The sequence below is a fragment of the Cucurbita maxima genome, unplaced genomic scaffold, assembly GCF_002738345.1.
Source record: "Cucurbita maxima cultivar Rimu unplaced genomic scaffold, Cmax_1.0 Cma_Scf00013, whole genome shotgun sequence".
NCBI lineage: Eukaryota > Viridiplantae > Streptophyta > Magnoliopsida > Cucurbitales > Cucurbitaceae > Cucurbita > Cucurbita maxima.
In genome coordinates, this window is record NW_019272029.1 from 1,219,896 (window position 1) to 1,238,623 (window position 18,728).

Sequence of the window (18,728 nt, forward strand, 5' to 3'; positions counted from 1 at the left end):
CCAAAAAAAAAAAAAAAAAAAAATCACAGTAATTTTAGAATTTCCTAGTTATTTTTTAAATATAATACTACCAAAATACTATTCAAAACTAATAGTAATAGTATTTTTAAGATTAAAATATTTTTAAGTTTAAGGACATTTTTATTAATTTAACATATTTTTTTATTACATTATATTTTATATTTAATTACATCTCGATCCATTTTTTTTTATCTTTTTTATCAACGCGGAAAAACTTCTTATTCTGTTTGACTAATTAATAAACCTATCAAACTTTTTATAATAGTAAAGTACATTTTATATTATTATTACGTAACAAATAAATTATTTTATAAATAATTGACATAATATATGCTATCATCATTCGGTTGACTTTAAATTCTCTTGACATAATAATGAATTATAGTCTACAGTCGATCAGAATTAAAAACTCAAAATATTTAGTCTAATAGCCGGATTTTGTTCGAATATGAATCAATTAAATAATTATCGACATCAACTGAATATAGAAAAGAAGCATCACCAATTTAAAATTTTTAAGTATCGAAGTTTTTTTTATATTTGAGACGTCGATATTTTTATGGATCGAATCTTTATAAAAAAAAAAAGGGTTGTTTCGAGACTTGGTCCTAAAGAAAAGCTTTTTGTTTTATTTGAGTCATCATATATAAAGACTTACCCCTTAAGAAATAGGCGTATGAGGTAAACCATGGCGTGAAGCTTAGAGTTATTAAAGGCTTCCCTTTTATGAGCCACAAGGCTTCTTTGTTGGACCATTCGGTCCATCCAACAAAATGGGACTTTTATTCAAAATATGTAAAATACGATTTTTTTTAATTTAATTAAAATATTTAAATTTTTAACCCTTCTTCAAAAATAAAAATTACTATTTTCTTTTTCAATTTTTAAAATATAAGTACATAATAAAACAATAATAATAATAAAAAGGGCATGAGAGGCATGAGAGGATGGTGGTGTGGTAGGAGAAAAAGGTGGGATGGTGGGAGCTGTGTCAATCATGATGTCTGTTGGGCTGGGAAGCTAGCGAAAATTAACATGTCACTGTTTCAATTTTAAACATGTCTGATAGGAAGAGATTTTAAGATAAGATGAGATCTCACAATTCTCCTCTTTTATATGTAGTATTTTTGTTGTGATAAGCGCCAACATGCTGGATTTTGCAAAGTCAGAGATCTTCTTAGTATCATTGTAAACTTTCACAAATGATTCCAACCAAGAGCGGGTTAGAAGGATGAATAACTTTTAGATTGAACTTGAAATCTATGATGGTCACTCTTAGATACCAAAACGATTCCAAACACAAGTTTTTATATTCTACCATCATGATTTCAAAATTGAATATTATCTACCTTTAAATAGGACAGACAGATAATTCTAGTTCAACTACAAAGTACCAATGGTACAAAATAAGACAAAATAAATAATTTTAAATGTAGTTCAACTATACTCGGGATATTTTAAATCACTTTTGAATATCAAGGGATATTTATTGTAACTCTATTTTTTTAATTTAACATTTAAATATTCTTTGCATTGCTTCTTGTAATTGCAACTTTGGATATTTGCAATTGATGAGTGGTTGGATTCATATCACATTGGCAAACCACCCGGTGTCTAGTTATAAAATACCATCTATAACAGCTCAAACCTACCACTAATAGATATTATTTATTTTGGTCTGTTACGTATCATTATTAGTCTCACAGCTTTAAAACGTGTATGCTAAGGAGAAATTTTCACACCCTTATAAGAAATGCTTCGTTACCTCTCTCTAACTCGACGTGTGATTTTACAAAAGTAATATCATTCACTTTAGAATTTGAATTTTGTTTTCTCTCTTCCATTATTGCCTACCGAACACCTTATACAAGAACAACATAAAAAATTAAAAAAAATAAAATAAAAGAGACATTTTTGTTTTATTACGTGGAAAAGGAATAAGAGATGATTGAAATAGAATGGAATAAAATTAAAACATTAGCTTATAATTTATAATTTATATTAAATGTAACGCATATGATTTTTTATTGGAAATTTGGAATGAAAATGAAATGATTGGCCAATCAAATCCCAAAGTTTTTTTTTAAAATTATTTATTTTTGAAATTTGAGGATAATAATATATATTTAAAAGTTACTTTTCAATTAATGTGTTTTAATATCTTTTAAATAAAAAAAAATATTACGAAATATAATAGTTTTTAAAAATTAGATGACACGATATTTACAAATTTAAATTTTTGCCGACTCTTTAAAATAATTTTTTAAAAATTTAAAAAACTTAATTAAAATTATTTATTTATTTTTGCATTTGAGAGGTTGGGACAGTACAATTAATTAAAATAAAGCAGAAATATATTGACTTTCTGGTTGTGGGCCTTTAAAGTTATTAGGACAAACGGGACATGCCACGACCATAAACATGCCCTTGATGCATCCCATGTCGGCTTGCTATCCATCAAATAGGACCAACTTAATTATTTGAACTCTTCGTTGTAGACGTCATTTTTACGAACTTGTAAACCAAATCGATGATCACAAAGGAATTATTAGTGCTAGATATGTTAATATGAGCATAATTTAGCTACTCGTAACCGCCTAAATTCACTATTAGTAGGTATTATTACTTTTGTTCATTACATATTACCATCGGCTCATGGTTTTAAAACGCGTCTATTAGAAAGAGGTTTTCTCTTCAACCGATGTGGGATCCCACACTATTGGTTGTGTTAACACGAACAACTCAGTAATTAATATGTAGTTTCGTTAGCGTCAAATGTTCAAATTTTTGTACTCTAAGTTTGTTGTACTAGAAATTAGATTAATCAGGAGGGGTTACGAACATGCCTAAAAATCTAATGACACGTACAAGAGTTAGTGATTTAAATAGAGTAGTTAGTCAAAGAAGTCGACAAAAATTTAAATTTGAATAAATATAAATATTTAAATATATATTTGAAAATGTTACGAGACAATAATTAAAATATTTGCACATTTAAATGGAAAACATTTTTATTTATATAAAAAAATATTTTAAATTGTAGAATAAAATATTAAAATGATTATAATTGAGAACGTTTTATGGCAATTGAGGAAATGTTTGAGAGTAATTTTAAAATGATTAAATTGATTTTTTTTTTTTTTAAGGAAATTAGGAAATAATAATAAAAAGGACAAAAATTAAATGGGCCGGCCCAAAAATGGCTTGGGTTTCCAAATCTCATTCGATCTAACAGATCATCGATATGCAAGGTTCGTTCCGGCTACTGGAAGTCTTCACCGTAACTGTTCCGTTCGTGTTTCAAGTCCAGTACGATATTTTACTTCACTAGTGTAGCAATTCAATCTTCAGTTTCTGCAACTAGAAATGAATTTCTTAGTTATGTCTGATTGCTTACTACCTTTTACTTGGAATTTTCTTGTTCGCTTTTATTTTCATGTTTTTTCTTGAAATTTTCAGTTTCTGCAACTGGAGTTGAACAAGGAGATGCTGTTAGTGTGCATTATGATCCTATGATTGCCAAGTCTGTTGTTTGGGGAGAAAATCATGTTGTTTGAGGTAAATTTAGTCAGAATTTGTTTGCGTTGCGGAATTTAATGTTCAACATGATTTTCTTTTTGAACAAGAAACAAAAAAATTTCATTGAAAATAAGAACAATTTTGGTAGACTTGGTTGCTTCAATGGCTACTGCAGTTATTTTATAGCAGCTATTGGTCAAGTTGTCTAAGGATTCAATATCACGCTGCTTGTAGGTTTATGTTCAAGAGGTTTCTGAATTTGGCTTAGCTTTTTTAATCGACAGTCTGCTTAAATTGTGTAAACATTTTGTCGCTAATTTTCAACCCTTCAAAAATTCAAATTCATCCAGAATCATTGAGGCCATTTCTCTTACATAAGGTTTCAGGTGTCCCAACCAACCCCCAACCACACCGCTAGTAGATATTTGTCCTCTTGGATGTTCTTTTTTGGGCTTTTCTTCAAGATTTTTAAAACACACTAGAGAGAGGTTTCCACACCCTTATAAAGAATGTTTCGTTCCTCTCTCCAATGGATATGGGATCTCACAATCTACCTCATTGGTCAGCATTCTCTCTGGCACTCGTTCCTCTCTCTAATTGATGTGGGATCTCACATAAACTTTCTATTAAAACTTGCAAATCATTATGGATTTGAACGTGGGGACGTGGAAACTCATTTTATTGAGCGCTATAAAGATGACCTCTTTGTCGATCCTTATGATCTTTTGATGGCAAAAGAAGGATATGAAGCTGCTGGACTTAATGCCCGTCTAGCTGCTGCTTGTATCGTCAGCTTGGAACATTCTAAACTCACTGAAAATTCTTCTGGTATTGCAAGCTCTTATCTATTTCTCTGACCTTAATTGTTTTAGAAAGCAGTTCTTAAATTGAAAATTCTATATCTTATCAGGGAATGATTTATATTCAGTATAGAGTCCTCATTGTGCTAGGCGCACAATGGAGGTTGAGTGGGAGAATCAATATGATAGCAGTGTCTCCAAGCCGTTTGCACTTACAAAATCACCTACCAGCAAGATGGGGCCTTTTTAATTGAGGTATTGTACTCCTTTTAGAGGTACACTCAATTAGCCATTTAATTGAAGTCTTGGTTTTTGGTTTTTGGTTTTCTTATTTGAATAAGATCCCCTGTATTTATCTTCTCCTTTACAAAGATCCAGGGGAAGAATTTCACTTTCTTAGGAATTTTAGCCCTCCAAATCAACTTTGACCGATTAATGTCAATAGGAACCCTGCATACATCGTTCGAAAATGGAACATCATTGTTAAGGATCCAAAATTTGGAATCCTCTAAAGTTGACGACACATTGATTATGCCTAATCAAAATGTACTATAGAGGGTAATATTGGTTGTCCATCCTTTCGACCTTGGTCGTATTCTATCAAAGCGGTTAATCTTACCTGCTTTCTAACCTACAACAAATGTTTTTAAAACCTTTCTCTCAACCCCATTTTCTAAAATTCTTTTCTCGGAACGAGGGTAGTAGTTGAGAGGTAGGCAAATTATGCCACCACCGTTCCAAATTCAAGTTGGCCGATTTGCTCTAGGGAAAGAGCAAGTATTGCACAATCACTCTACACAATATGGACAGATTTTCCCCCCCTTGACGACTCCATAACTTACACAGTCAAATGAAATTGTTGCTCCACGAAGGATTTGACTCTCTTACTAGACTATCCTTTTGTAAGAACCTTTGGAAGTCCCCCATTCCTAGGAAATGCAAACTCTTATTCGATCTCTTGTTTGTGCTCATGGAAGAATAGTCTGGTTTAATGCTACGAGGGGATGTGAAACCTTATTGAAAGGAATTACACTTTTCTCACGAGTCTTGTTTTGTATGTCCTAAATTGCAATGTTAGGAGATAAAATTGATTTAGACATATACTTTCGATCAAAAGATCAGATTCGAATCTCCCAACCCCAAATATTAGACTCAAAAGACAAAAAGAAACCGAAAAGGTCCAATGCTAGAAGAACGGTTGTTAAATCAATTAGACCTTAGAAAAAAACAATCTAACAATGCCCGATTTACCCCCTGGAGAGAGGAGGAGGTAACAAAAAAAGCTTATGTTCATAGTTTAGTTCTTATTGTAGCTATTGTTTTAAAACAAAGTTTTAGAAACTGAAATAGTAAAAGCTTATAAATGAAAATGAAACATGTACATAAAGAGGATTTTCCTTTTCGATTTTATGAGTTGAGACCTTCATATTTTTTTTTTTTTGGTACAATCTACTGTACGAAGGAAATTATGGTTAGAGGTCTAATTGATTCTTAAAGAGTTGCGTGAAGGGTCGGGAAAGCTTCTAATACCATTAGTAGTGTATACCATATCCATCAATTATTTGACATATCATCAGATAGTACAGTCTTATTGGATTCCATGCTATTCCTAATTTCTTATTTTATGACGAACAATGAACGAAAGTAGCATAGAGAAATTGCCGTCGTGTCAAGCTGACTAAAAAGCACACTAAATTTTTGTACATCAACATTATATTCAAAAAGTTTTAAGAATGCATTCACATCTTTCTTTGCCCAACTTAGATCGAGTTGTGTTAATTTAAGCTAAGATGTTCTGATCCTTTGTTTAATAAGCTCAACCGTTCATATGTAAATTTGCCCAATTGAAATTGAGTTAAGTTAGTGTTGGTTATTTTACAATTCGTTTGACAATGACAGTTATTCAAATTACAAATCTATCCAACTATTGATCAAGTTCGTTCGAGCTCGTTCAAAATTTTGTGAGGATTAGATGGATCTTAGAACATTGAATTTTATTTTGTAGAAAAAATATATCATACCTACCCTAGCTAAATCTAAGTTGGATTGATACAAGTTTTTGAAAGTAATGAATTTCATTTTCATCCATTACTTTGCAAATGCTTTCAACAATACTATGGATGACTTTTTGAACGGCTACTAGTGGTAGTGGGTGAGTTTGCTTTGTGTGCCTCTTTATGTTATATTTGCTTTTTATTTTTATTATTTTTTTAATAAAAAAAATCAATTTATAAATATTGAGGTCATGAATGAATAGTAGCGGATATCTTTAATATGAGTGATTTTTTCATTCTTATCATCCTCTGTTATCAAGGAACTTCGAAATTAAGTGTGACACAATGATTTTTTTCCAGAAATAACGAGTAATGACAAAACATGTTAAAGAAAGACCACTTTGGACTTTACATTTTTTAAGTTCGGAAATTTATTAGACACATTCAAAATTTCACAGACTTGTTAGTTATTAATATTTTTTAGGTTTCTAAGACCGAACCGACACGATTGTAAATGTTCGTGCAATGTAACAGATTAAAAACATATACATTTCATTATATAATTGGCAAATTAGTTGTCTGTATGAGCATAGCTCGTTAAACTAAGTTTATATTTTCGACTAAAAGATTAGAGTTTTAAATCATTCCGCTCCACCTACTATTTATTTATTTATTTTAGATAGATATATAACTTAAATTATTTGATATTTATATAATAAAGACTCAAAACAATCCTTGGCTGTAATTGCATTACGATAGGGCAATACGACAAGACGAAAAAAAAAACCTAATAAAAATAGAATAAAACTAATAGGGTCATTTCAGGAATTTCACAAAAGAAACCAAAATTTGTACGGAACATCCAAGGAGGAACAAAACTAATAAATAAAATACCGTTAAATCCGTTGAAGGCAAAGCGTGGCGTATCAGAAGGCCCGATTCTTCGATGTTTTTTGTTTTGGCATTCAAAATCCCGGAAAGAAAATTCTCCCCCGAAAATTTCATTCTTTTTGCATAATTTTTTTTTAATAAAAAAAATCTCCATTTAATCGATTTTGTTATTCTCCATGTATCTTCCTTTTTTCCGATTGCCTCTCCGAATTTGCCAATTTTTTCCTCTATAAGTTGTTGTCCACAAAACCCACCCCTCTCTTTCGCTTTCTCCCACCAATTCAACGATACCCATCTCCTCTTTGTTCACTATTTCTTTTATTTGGGATATCCCCTTCCGATTTCGGTGAAGGTTTTTGGGTTCTTCATCCTGTTCTTCTTGTTTTTCTACGATTCTTGGCGATTCTGCATGTGGGTCGGTTTTCTCTGGGCTTCTTTGTCGCCCAAACTTGCAGAAACTGATCGAAGATAGTAAAATTTCACGGTTCTAAGCTGCTAGATTTGTGGGGTGGTTCGAACACTGGCTGCTTATAGAGTTCTTAATCTTCCAATACCATAATATTTTATTTTGTCGTTTGAGTTCCTTGGTTATTGTTTTTTTTATATCTATAAAAGAAACAAAAGATGTGTTGAGAGGTTTCTGGTTGTTTGTTTGTTTTTGTTTTTAGATTAGAATTATGGTTGTTTCGTTGAACTGGTAACGTATTGCTTGTCGTCTTCTTGTCATCTTCGTTAAGTTTTTTGAACTAATTTCTAGGTTTAGTTTTTATTGTCTTCCATGTGTTTGTAAAAATGTCCCCGTGTTTTTTTTGAATTCCTTTGTTTTCCTTTTTCCTCTTTACTTTCCATCTATCTGTCAAAGCTTTATTGAAACATGGATTTAACAAATGGGGGCGGGGCCGGCAAAGCTCCGATAGCGAATAATTCCGGTACCGAAGTAGCTGATATTGTTTCTGGTAAGTCTAGCAATCCCCAAGAGAATGATTTGGGATCAAAGTTGGGGATAGGAAGCAAAAGCAACAAGGATATGGTATTTCGTGCTGATAAGATTGATTTCAAGAGCTGGGATATTCAGCTGGATAGACACTTGAGCAGGGCATGGTCAAGGGACAGGGAAGTGCCTGCCAAAAAGGAAGAATGGGAGATTAACTTGTCTAAACTTGATATCAGATATGTTAAAGCTCATGGCACTTATGGTACTATTTACAGAGGAAACTATGATGGCAAAGATGCTGCAGGTAATTCGCACCTTGTTTTACAGTATTTTTCGCATGTGTTCTTGATTAGATATGGATCAGTTTTCAAATGATTAAGCCAGTCCATCTTTGTTTGAGTAATTTGATAATGATGCCTTTTTCCTTATTGAAGCTGACATAGCTAATTAAGTTTAATGTGATCAAAAGATGTTGAATGTGGTTCCTGTTGGTAGTCTTCCTATAAGAGAATTGCTCTGACAATTGAGTTGATAACGTTTTGGAAGTACTTTAGCTCCACGCATTAGATGATTACTGGACGACATAGTCGAGTTTTTGTTTGTATTTTCGCTTTTATGACGATGTTCTGAATATTGTAGTGAAAGTGCTTGATTGGGGGGAGGACGGTGTTTCCTCCGTTGCTGAAATTGCTGCTCTTAGAGCATCTTTTCGCCAGGAAGTTGCTGTATGGCATAAGCTTGACCATCCCAATGTTGCCAAGGTCAAGTATCTTTTACATGTAGTGTATGGTATTACAGTATCTCAAACAGATCAAACCATTCATTTTTACTGTGATTATTCTAATACGGAAGGCTTTGATTCTTTACATTTGGTACTTCCACTGTTCTTCATGTTCATATTCTCCTGCTGAAATGTCTAACTATTTTGTTTTCCTGTTCTACGGGGCTCTTCTGTTCATATGTGAAGATCAAATGATAAGAACTTTATGATACAGTTTTATGGAGCTTCAATGGGGACCTCCAACCTTAAAATCCCTCCCAAAAGCCCATCATTTGACAGTAACCAATCTTTTCCTTCAAGGGCTTGCTGCGTTGTTGTTGAGTATCTTCCAGGTGGAACGCTAAAGGGATTTTTAATCAAAAACAGGAAAAAGAAACTTGCATTTAAGGTTGTGATTCAACTTGCTTTGGATCTTTCTAGAGGGTAAGTAAACGTTAGATTCTACAAATCATTCCAATATGCTGAGGTTTGAGGCAGTTGCTTATTTTGATCTTGCAGTTTGAGTTATCTACACTCCAAAAAGATTGTACACCGTGATATTAAAACGGAGAACGTGCTGTTTGATGCTCAGAAGACTCTCAAAATTGTTGATTTTGGCGTTGCTCGAGTCGAAGCGCAGAATCCACGGGATATGACTGGAGAAACTGGCACGCTCGGTTACATGGCTCCCGAGGTTCCTTCATTATTTTCTCTAAGATCTTATGGTTGATGATAATTGGCTTTTCATTTCAATACAGTTCATTCAACAGATCCTTTTTCTACAGGTCCTTGATGGTAAGCCTTATAATCGAAAATGTGATGTCTACAGTTTTGGTATATGTTTGTGGGAAACATATTGCTGCGATATGCCTTACCCAGATCTCAGTTTTGCTGAAATTTCTTCTGCAGTTGTACGCCAGGTATGTTCATTTAATTAACTGCACAATTATTGACACTACAAATACGAAATGGTAGGCTTTAACTTCGAGAACATTCTTCTTAATCTACCGTCATTTTAAGCGTATTTTTTTCTTTTTTCGGGTGGGCGGAGACGAGATAGCGATAGCTCAGCCAGGTCCGAATTGGCCATTGACTTCTATAATCGATTGTTTTTCGTCAAGTTTGTGAAGTAGTCTCATGAACTATTTAGGGAACATTTGAACTTGCATTTGACAACTGATCGTAGAAATTGTGAAATCGCACATTGGTTAGAGGGAATAACGAAACAACCCTTATAAAGATGTGGAAACTTCCCCCTAGCAGATGCGTTTTAAAAACCGTGAGGCTGACGGTGATACGTAACAGACCAACGTAGACTATATCTGCTAGCGGTGGGCTTGAATTGTTACAAATGGTATCAAAGCCAGACACCAAGAGGTGTATCAGCTAGGATGTTAGGTCCCAAGGGTGGAGTAGAATGTGAGATCCCACCTCGGTTGAAGAGGGGAACGAAGCATTTCTTATAAGGGTATGGAAACCCTTACTCATTAGACGCATTTTAAAACTGTGAGGTTGACGGTGATACGTAGCGGCCCAAAGCAAATAATAATATCTAATAATGGTAGACTTAAGCTCTTACCGAATAGCGAGAGATATTAGTTTTTTTATTTTTATTTTTTGCTCTTCCTAGCTTTCCATCTATGAACTATTTCATCTATTCAATATATTTGATTGAATTAGCCATTTTTAAGTGGTTTGTTCAGATCATGTGTATCCATAGAAAAAGCAACTTTAGTCCAAAAACTTAATCCATGCTATAATGATGACAAAATTTGACTATGGATGTATTCTGAAATTGAATTCACGAGTAAAAATTACCTGCAACAGAATTTACGACCCGAAATCCCTAGATGTTGTCCGAGTTCATTTGCAAGTATCATGAAAAGATGTTGGGATGCAAATCCAGAAAGGCGACCCGACATGGACGAGGTCGTAAACTTGTTGGAAGCCATCGATACGAGCAAGGGAGGTGGCATGATTTCTGAAGATCAGGCTACTCGTTGTTTTTGTTTCGGCATACCTCGTGGTCCATAGATAAAGACGGTTCAGAGAAGTTGGTAAGCATAAAGAATCAACTATTATATAGAAGTACGTAGTAGTGCAAATTAGCCAAAGGTGTGCGTTCGTGAGCCGAACTCAAAGTTTCAATCAATTGTTGCCCACCTACTCAAAACTAAGAGGGGATGCCGCGGCTTCTACGAACTTCTTTTTTATGCCACAAGTACTCTTATTTAAGACGGATTGATTTCGGAACTATTTTTGATGGTTTAGACTTTGAATTTAAAATTTTAAAATACATATTTGTAGAAATAAAAAAAATACAAAGTCTAATAATACAGTATTTCTTTTTTAACATAAACATATTCATAAATTTAAATATATTATATCAAATACATTTTTGAATATCTTATATTAAATATAAATGAAAATTTTATATTAAATATCCAAATTGAAAAAAGCTACTAATTTTTTAAAATTATATTTATATATTGAAATTAGCAACTAATTTAATTTTATATTTAATCCTGTCAATTTTATTACATAAACATAAAATGTAACAAAAAATAATTTTAAAAAAATAATAAATTGTCTAATTATGCGAGGTAAAAAATATTTTTTTTATATATTATCCGATAATTTTGTGGGAAAAAAATGTCTTTGTAAATTTCTCGATTTATTTTCATATAAAATTAAATAAAAGGGATATTTTCATAAATTCATTTAGTAAAATAAATTTAAAAATAATAAAAAGAAAAATTATAAATTGATTAATAATAATAATAATATAAAAGGCTGAATGAAAAATTAGGAGGAACAGTATAAACGCCCTTCGAATTCCCTCTTCTCGAATCCTGATTGGCTCAAGAAAGCTTCGACGGCTGATAAACACATTCGTTCTCGAAATTTCCCATACCTGAATCATTGAATCTTTGAGTAGTGAATATCTTACAATGGCGGAGACTACTTCCGACAAATTGTCATCGGCGTTCATGGCAGAGTTTCTGAGAAATGCCGGTGGCACCGCCATTATTGATGGTGGTTTGGCCACGGAACTGGAACGACAAGGCGCCGACCTCAACGATCCTCTTTGGAGCGCTACATGTCTCCTCACTTCCCCTCACCTGATTCACAAAGTATATGTTCTTCCACTTTATCTTCAGCTTTTGGGTTTTTTGTTTGTTTTCGTAATTAGTATAATCAGAAACCGGATGATTGCTTTCCCAATTTGTTTAATCTCAAATTCTAGTGACCATCCATGTTGTTTTGAAGGATAATTATAATAATTTTTATTATAAAGTTGGATTGGCTTATCTGTTAGCCTCACTTAGGATTTTGCTTTTACTTAATTACAGATTCATCGTTCGTAATGCAGTTGGATGAAGCCTTTTTGTGCTGATATCTTACTTCTTTCATGCAATTAGCTCTACTTTGAAACGAATTAAATTCTGTTTTCAGTTTCGTGGATATTGAATTTAGAAAGTTGCATTCCCCCATTGGCTTTTGAATTTATCAATTATCAGCTCACTTTTAGGTCTGTTTGGGAGTGCTAAAAAGTACTTTTTCTTACCATAAAAGTTGTTAATCTTAGGAATTACAAACCTCTGCAATATTATGATATTGTCCACTTTGAGCATTAGCCTTCATGACTTTGCTTTTGGTTTCCCCTGAGGCCTATAGAGCCCACGAACAACCTCCCCTCAATTGAGACTCGACTCCTTTAGAGCCCTCGAACAAAGTACACCCTTTATTAGACACTTGAGTCACTTTTAACTACACCTTCGAGCTCACAACTTCTTTGTTCGATATTTGAGGATTCTATTGACATAACTAAGTTAATGGCGTGTCTTTGATACTATGTTAGAAATCACAGACCTCCACAATAGTATGATATTGTCAACTTTGAGCATTAGCTCTCAAAGGTTTGCTTTTGGTTTCCCTAAAATGCCTCATACCAATGGAGATTTATTAAACCCATGATCAACCCCTTAATTAGCCGATGTGGGACTCCTCTCCCAACAATCATCCACAGTTAATAACTTTGATGTTTGGTTCATATCTCTTTGGAATTTTATGCGTCATTATTGCTTTGATTCTTTTCAATTATTTCTTTGGTATTGTGTGGTGTAGGTACACATGGATTACCTTGAAGCAGGGGCAGATATTATCATCACGGCATCTTATCAAGTAATTCTCCCGACTGAATTTCTAATGATGTTTCTGTCATAAACAAGTCAAACCAAGTGTCATTTTATCTCCACAGGCCACCATCCAGGGATTTGAGTCCAAAGGACTTTCAAGAGATGAAAGTGAATCCTTGTTAAGAAAGAGTGTGGAGATCGCCTGTTCAGCACGAGATAATTATTATGATAGTTGTAATACAAGCATTCCTGATGAGACTCCAGATGGTAAAATTTTCAAAAAACGTCAGATACTTGTAGCAGCTTCAGTGGGGAGCTACGGAGCATATTTGGCTGATGGGTCTGAGTACAGGTGAGTTAATACTACTTCCAGGGGGGTTTTACATCCATATATGAAGTTTGATTTGGATGTTCCAACAGTAAATGCAACCTTTTATTTATCAGTTTCCTTTACCAACTATTACCAATGCTGAAATTTCTGTCCAGTTTCAACTCTGAAGTGATTCGATGTTCTTTTTGTTTCTGTGCCTTCTTAGTGGTAATTATGGTGACAGTATTACACTTGAGGCTCTGAAAGAATTCCATAGGAGAAGGGTAAAAGTGCTTGCAGAGTCAGGGGCTGACCTGATTGCATTTGAAACCATTCCCAATAAACTTGAAGCTAAGGTATTTAATCCTAATGCAATGAAATTAACGTGCATATCATTTTTTGGTCTTATAGTTGCCATATCTGTGACCAGCTCCTTTAATTGAAATTTTATAGTACAACCTGAAGTTTCCCTATGATTGCTTTTGGTTTTTTGGGCTCACTGGTTTCTGATAAAATGATCACCTTACCGGTGTTTCATCGTTGCATGCCGTATGAAGTGCTCATTGACAATTTTTTTGATCGTGTATGCTATGTGCACAGGCCTATGCAGAACTCTTGGAGGAAGAAAATATGAGTATTCCTGCATGGTTTGCTTTCAACTCGAAGGATGGTATCCATGTAGTTAGTGGTGATTCTTACTCTGAATGTGTGTCGATTGCAGAATCGTGCAGAAATATTGTGGCAGTGGGAATCAACTGTACACCGCCTAGGTTTATTCATGGTCTAATATCTTCCATTAAGAAGGTAAGATATCTCGTTTTTATTTTTATTTGTTTGTTGAAAAATCTCAATTAAAGGATGCACTTCTATCGAAGTACATTATATGAGTTTAATGTATTTCATTTGTCTGTCAACGTTTTTTTTAGAGAGTTGAATGTTAAGAGTCTTTTCAAGGTCAAATACTTTTTTATTGCCTCTTCTATTAATGAAATGAAACATTCTTTATAAGCGTGTGGAAATCTCTCCCTAGTAAATGCATTTTAAAAATCTTGAGGGGAAGCTCAGAAGGAAAGCCCAAAGAGGACAATATCTACTAGCAGTGGGCCTGGGTGGTTACAAATGGTATCAGAGCCAGACATTGGGTAGTATGCCAGCGAGGACGCTGAGTCCTGAAAGGGGGTGGACACCAGGTGGTGTGACGCCTTGAAGGGGGGATTAGGGAGTCCTACATCGATTGGAGAGAAGAACGAGTGCGAGTGAGGACGTTGTGTCTTGAAAGGAGTGGATTGTGAGATCACACATCGTTTTAAAATCTTAAAATCTTTGAGGGGAATCTCAAAAGGGAAAACCTAAAGAAAACAATATCTGCTAGTAGTGGGCTTGGGCTGTGACAATTAATATCCGTTATAAAATTAAAAGTCGAAAGAACAGAAAGAAAATTTTCTTTTTGTTCTGATTATTTGTTTATTGCGTTGATGTCTTTTCTTCCCTCTTTCTGAGTTTTTTGAATGGATACATCCTTAATTCCTTACCTTACAAGACGGTTATGGAGAACTAATTGTTTCTAATGAATCACTCTTTCAGGTCTCTACAAAGCCTATAGTGATATATCCAAATAGCGGTGAAAGTTATGATGCTGATCTAAAGGAATGGGTGGTAAGTCCATTTTATAACCATCTTTGATTCACTTCTTTTCAGACATTTCTTTGGTTTAAATGAATAGACTCCCAAATTTACAATTATCTCTAAAATGTATTATATATGTTGAAGTTCAATTGTGATAGTATTGCAGTTCGAAAGAGCTTTGATATTGCTAAGTTCATGAAATAAGACGAACCAGCTGTTTCACTTAGCCCTTAACTATGATATTTCTCAACGAACACACTTTTTTTGGTCTATTAAAATGTAAGCTTTTTGGTACGTGATGCAGCAAAATACTGGGGTCTCTGATGATGATTTTGTATCATATGTAAACAAATGGTGTGAGATCGGGGCATCGTTGGTCGGAGGTTGCTGCCGAACCACTCCAGATACAATCAGAGCTATTTACAGGACCCTTTCAAAGAGATAAGAAAACCATTCTCTGAAGTAACATCTCAGGGTAAGCTGATTCTCTGAGGATGTGTCTTGGACTCGTATATGGCAACCAACTTATCTTTCATCGAATTTGAGGGCAAGGCTTCGCTGATGAATGCAAGGATTGTATTTTCTGGAAGCACATTACTTACTACCGTTCTTAATTTTGACTCTTTTAACTTGTATTAATTTTTACCATACATCAACTTGCACCTCAAATTTAAATAACATTACAATCTTACTCCTCTTAAGCAATCATCTTCAACCATTAACATCCTGATTAGCCCCAACAGAATTTCATACGCAAATTCTTGGTGATAAACACCTTCTTTCCTCCATCATATACACTAACTGTTTGTTACTGAAGCTCTTTTATATATGACCCATGAAAACGTTAAACTTGATACAACTGAACAACCAGTAAAGATGGTACACAATCAATGAGCTATACCCCAGTTTCATATGTACCATAAAAGCAACGATAGTTACTTTTACGTATGGGGATTAAACCCGAATGAAATGAGGATTGTTGATATTTTGCAATGCGTCGGGCTGGGTTCCTGTCAGCTGCCTTTCCCGGGTAAATCATATATAGTCCACTGCAAATGTAATCTTGTAACAGAGCTTTGACATGCAATGCATTGTAAACAATTTAGTTGCAATGGAAGGTTAAGTATCAAAACCAGAGTAGATTCCACTCTCCCTCAACGTTCTCTTTTCTTCCTCGACATAATTTTTACCCCTGCTTGCTTGACCAAGCTCTCTTTTCCTCTTTTCCTTCTGGGAGAAGGAAATGTTCTTCTTCTCCTTCTGAGTTAGGGCGGTTAGCAGCTGCTCTCCATTTTCTAGTGCAGCTCTTGTTTTCTGTCTCTCTTCATATGATTCTTCAGTCTCTCTGTTTTCCCGAGTCTCCCTGCCAGTAGACCATGACCAGTCTTGCTTCTCATTCTCTTTTGGGGGTGGTACTTTCAACACTGATGGACCACCTTTGTAGCCGTGGCGTTTCAATGTATCGAAGTCCACAGCAATGCTCTTCCGCTTCCCAGATTTGACTGCAAATATGAAGCAACACATACACAACCACTGAGAAATGATGAAGCTAATGCCTTTTTCTTATCATATTTAGAATAGAGAGAGAGAGATGTTGTAAATATTACACAGCATATTTTCCCAATTTATTAGAACTGAACTACATAATCCATGTGGTCCTTTTCTTTTGTTCACGTCCAAGTCTTCCAGCTCTACCATTCTCCTAGGACTTACAGATAGACAATATTTACCAGCATTACAGGAAAGTCAAAATGTCACAGGTTTATTGATAATCCCAACTCCTTTTTCACCCTTCCATTCGAAGCAGGGTTCTTATATGTACAGATAAATCAAGAAAACTCTCGATGAACCAAACCATGTTATGCATTTGCATCTTCGTTTAAGTGAGCTAGCTTAACCTTAGTATTTCAACCTAAATGAACTCAGGAAAACATAACATACTCATAACTGTAAGGCATAAACCAATTATGTTCATCCTATATATATATTAAGCCCAACAACTGAAAGCAACATACTCCAAATTATGCACTTCAAACAAAATGTAGCATGTATGGGAGAATATCTAGCAGTGAGACTTTTTCATTTCTTTCTGACACAATACGACTTACTTCATTCACTAAAAATGCAAAACAGAGAGAAAAACAATCAAACGGATTTCATGAAGCATTAGGTTAAAATTTCATATCCAGGAGTACTAGAAATATTCCCAGCAAAGCAATTATAACCTTCAGTGCCCTTTTCTTTAGAGGACCGGCCAGCTTTAACTCGAAAGATCGCTTTTGCATCGCCACTATCTTCATCAGCGTCTGAATCCGACTGTGATAAAGACGACTCTTTAGATGACGAATTGTCCTCTTCATCGCTCCATGGCATTGCCCTTTTCATGTCAAAGCAAGACGAATCTGAAGCAAATCATCCAACAAAGATCTTCGGGGTTCAAATCAATCAACCATAATCGAAATATTGAAAAAGACCCCCCTCCCCTCGCCCCACCCACAATCACAATAAGCAAAATAATTTAAGTGCTACGTTTCAAGTCAACTTCATATCAGACAGTAAACAAAACTTACTGAGTTGCTTCCTCAAACAAATCGAAACTTGCCGAAACTCATAAACCGCGAAAGAGAAACTGTTTCGTCCAATTCGAAATTCTTATAAACTACAAGATTCATTCTAGAATCAAAGATAGAAGGAAGAGATAGTCATACCGTGATGAAATCAGGAGGGCCGAGGCAGGCGATTGAGCTTTGATTGGAAGCTAGGGCTTGTGAAAGTCTGGAAAAGGAAAATGAACCCCTTCTTTTCCCCAATAGGTTCAGTGGGTTAGGGTTTTTGATGAAGATTAATCCAATTGAGTTAATGTTGATTAAGATAATTAATTAAGTAAAAACTCATCCTAGTTTAATAATTAAGATATTAGTTTAAATTTTGAGAGTAGCACATAATCAAGTAAAGAAGCATATTATGTGAAATGATTGGGCTCCTTTTTCATATTGGGCCTGATCCAACTAGCCTTTGGCATAGCCCATTTGGCCCACAAAAAATTTATAGCCCATTTGGCCCACAAAAAATTTATAGCCCATTTGGCCCACAAAAAAATTATAGCCCATTCCGCCCACAACAAATTTAGGTTTCTCATAAATTTGTAGAATTGTTGGAACAAATAGGGCCGCATAATATTTGCATATATATATATATATATATATATATCTATTCAACCTTGCATTTATGCACACCAACAACAATAAAAATAAATCAAAATGTGACCAAATTATAAGCGTCTACGTCAATTTTTTTAATTCAAATCGTTTTTATTAAATAATGAATCTAACTCAACTCACCCTAAAATATTGAAATTGGGTGGGCTAAAATTATTAAATTGTTTATTTAGAATCTAATTTAATCACGGCTGGCAGATATGAACGTGTGTTTTTCTCTTTAATTGATATGAGATCTTACGATCTACCTTCTTCGAAGTCGAACGACTGATACAGTGTCAATGGTCGGTGTTGCACCAGCATAAAATAGTATAAAAACAAAGGAAGGTGAACTTAAATAGATAAATTAATGAGCTTAAAATATGATGGAGAAGGAATGGTTTTGGACAATAAATGAAGAAGAATAAGGACAACACCTGTTTTGATTTGATAGGGGACGTGTGTGGTGATGCACCTTTTATGACATTCAAGTGCCATTCATACATGCACTTTTTTTTTTTTTTTTTTTTATCTCAA

The 18,728-nt window shown here is 34.3% G+C and overlaps 3 protein-coding genes and 1 long non-coding RNA gene across 4 annotated transcripts; 3 read left to right on the forward strand and 1 right to left on the reverse strand.

Moving 5' to 3' along the window:
- The first annotated feature begins 3,250 nt into the window (after positions 1-3,250).
- Positions 3,251-3,952, forward strand: LOC111488003. Its single transcript, XR_002719145.1, has 3 exons — positions 3,251-3,330; positions 3,481-3,579; positions 3,775-3,952. It is a non-coding gene; the product is annotated as an uncharacterized LOC111488003 (long non-coding RNA).
- A 249-nt stretch (positions 3,953-4,201) lies between these two features.
- Positions 4,202-11,154, forward strand: LOC111488000 (serine/threonine-protein kinase HT1-like). The gene is made up of 9 exons (XM_023135549.1): positions 4,202-4,368; positions 4,451-4,595; positions 8,088-8,463; positions 8,799-8,920; positions 9,155-9,363; positions 9,439-9,613; positions 9,705-9,839; positions 10,747-10,959; positions 10,993-11,154. Exons 3-8 carry the CDS (start codon positions 8,100-8,102, stop codon positions 10,951-10,953), a joined length of 1,212 nt encoding a protein of 403 aa, XP_022991317.1. The 5' UTR covers positions 4,202-4,368; positions 4,451-4,595; positions 8,088-8,099; the 3' UTR covers positions 10,954-10,959; positions 10,993-11,154.
- A 595-nt stretch (positions 11,155-11,749) lies between these two features.
- On the forward strand, positions 11,750-15,695 carry LOC111488001 (homocysteine S-methyltransferase 2-like). Its single transcript, XM_023135550.1, has 8 exons — positions 11,750-12,053; positions 13,048-13,104; positions 13,181-13,410; positions 13,595-13,724; positions 13,969-14,172; positions 14,953-15,024; positions 15,299-15,510; positions 15,547-15,695. Exons 1-7 carry the CDS (start codon positions 11,871-11,873, stop codon positions 15,437-15,439), a joined length of 1,017 nt encoding a protein of 338 aa, XP_022991318.1. The 5' UTR covers positions 11,750-11,870; the 3' UTR covers positions 15,440-15,510; positions 15,547-15,695.
- A 44-nt stretch (positions 15,696-15,739) lies between these two features.
- Positions 15,740-17,850, reverse strand: LOC111488002 (UPF0690 protein C1orf52 homolog). Its single transcript, XM_023135551.1, has 3 exons — positions 17,703-17,850; positions 17,220-17,396; positions 15,740-16,496 (listed from the first exon to the last, which is right to left on the reverse strand). The coding sequence occupies exons 2-3, from the start codon at positions 17,377-17,379 to the stop codon at positions 16,114-16,116; spliced, it is 543 nt and encodes a 180-aa protein (XP_022991319.1). The 5' UTR covers positions 17,380-17,396; positions 17,703-17,850; the 3' UTR covers positions 15,740-16,113.
- Positions 17,851-18,728: the final 878 nt, after the last annotated feature.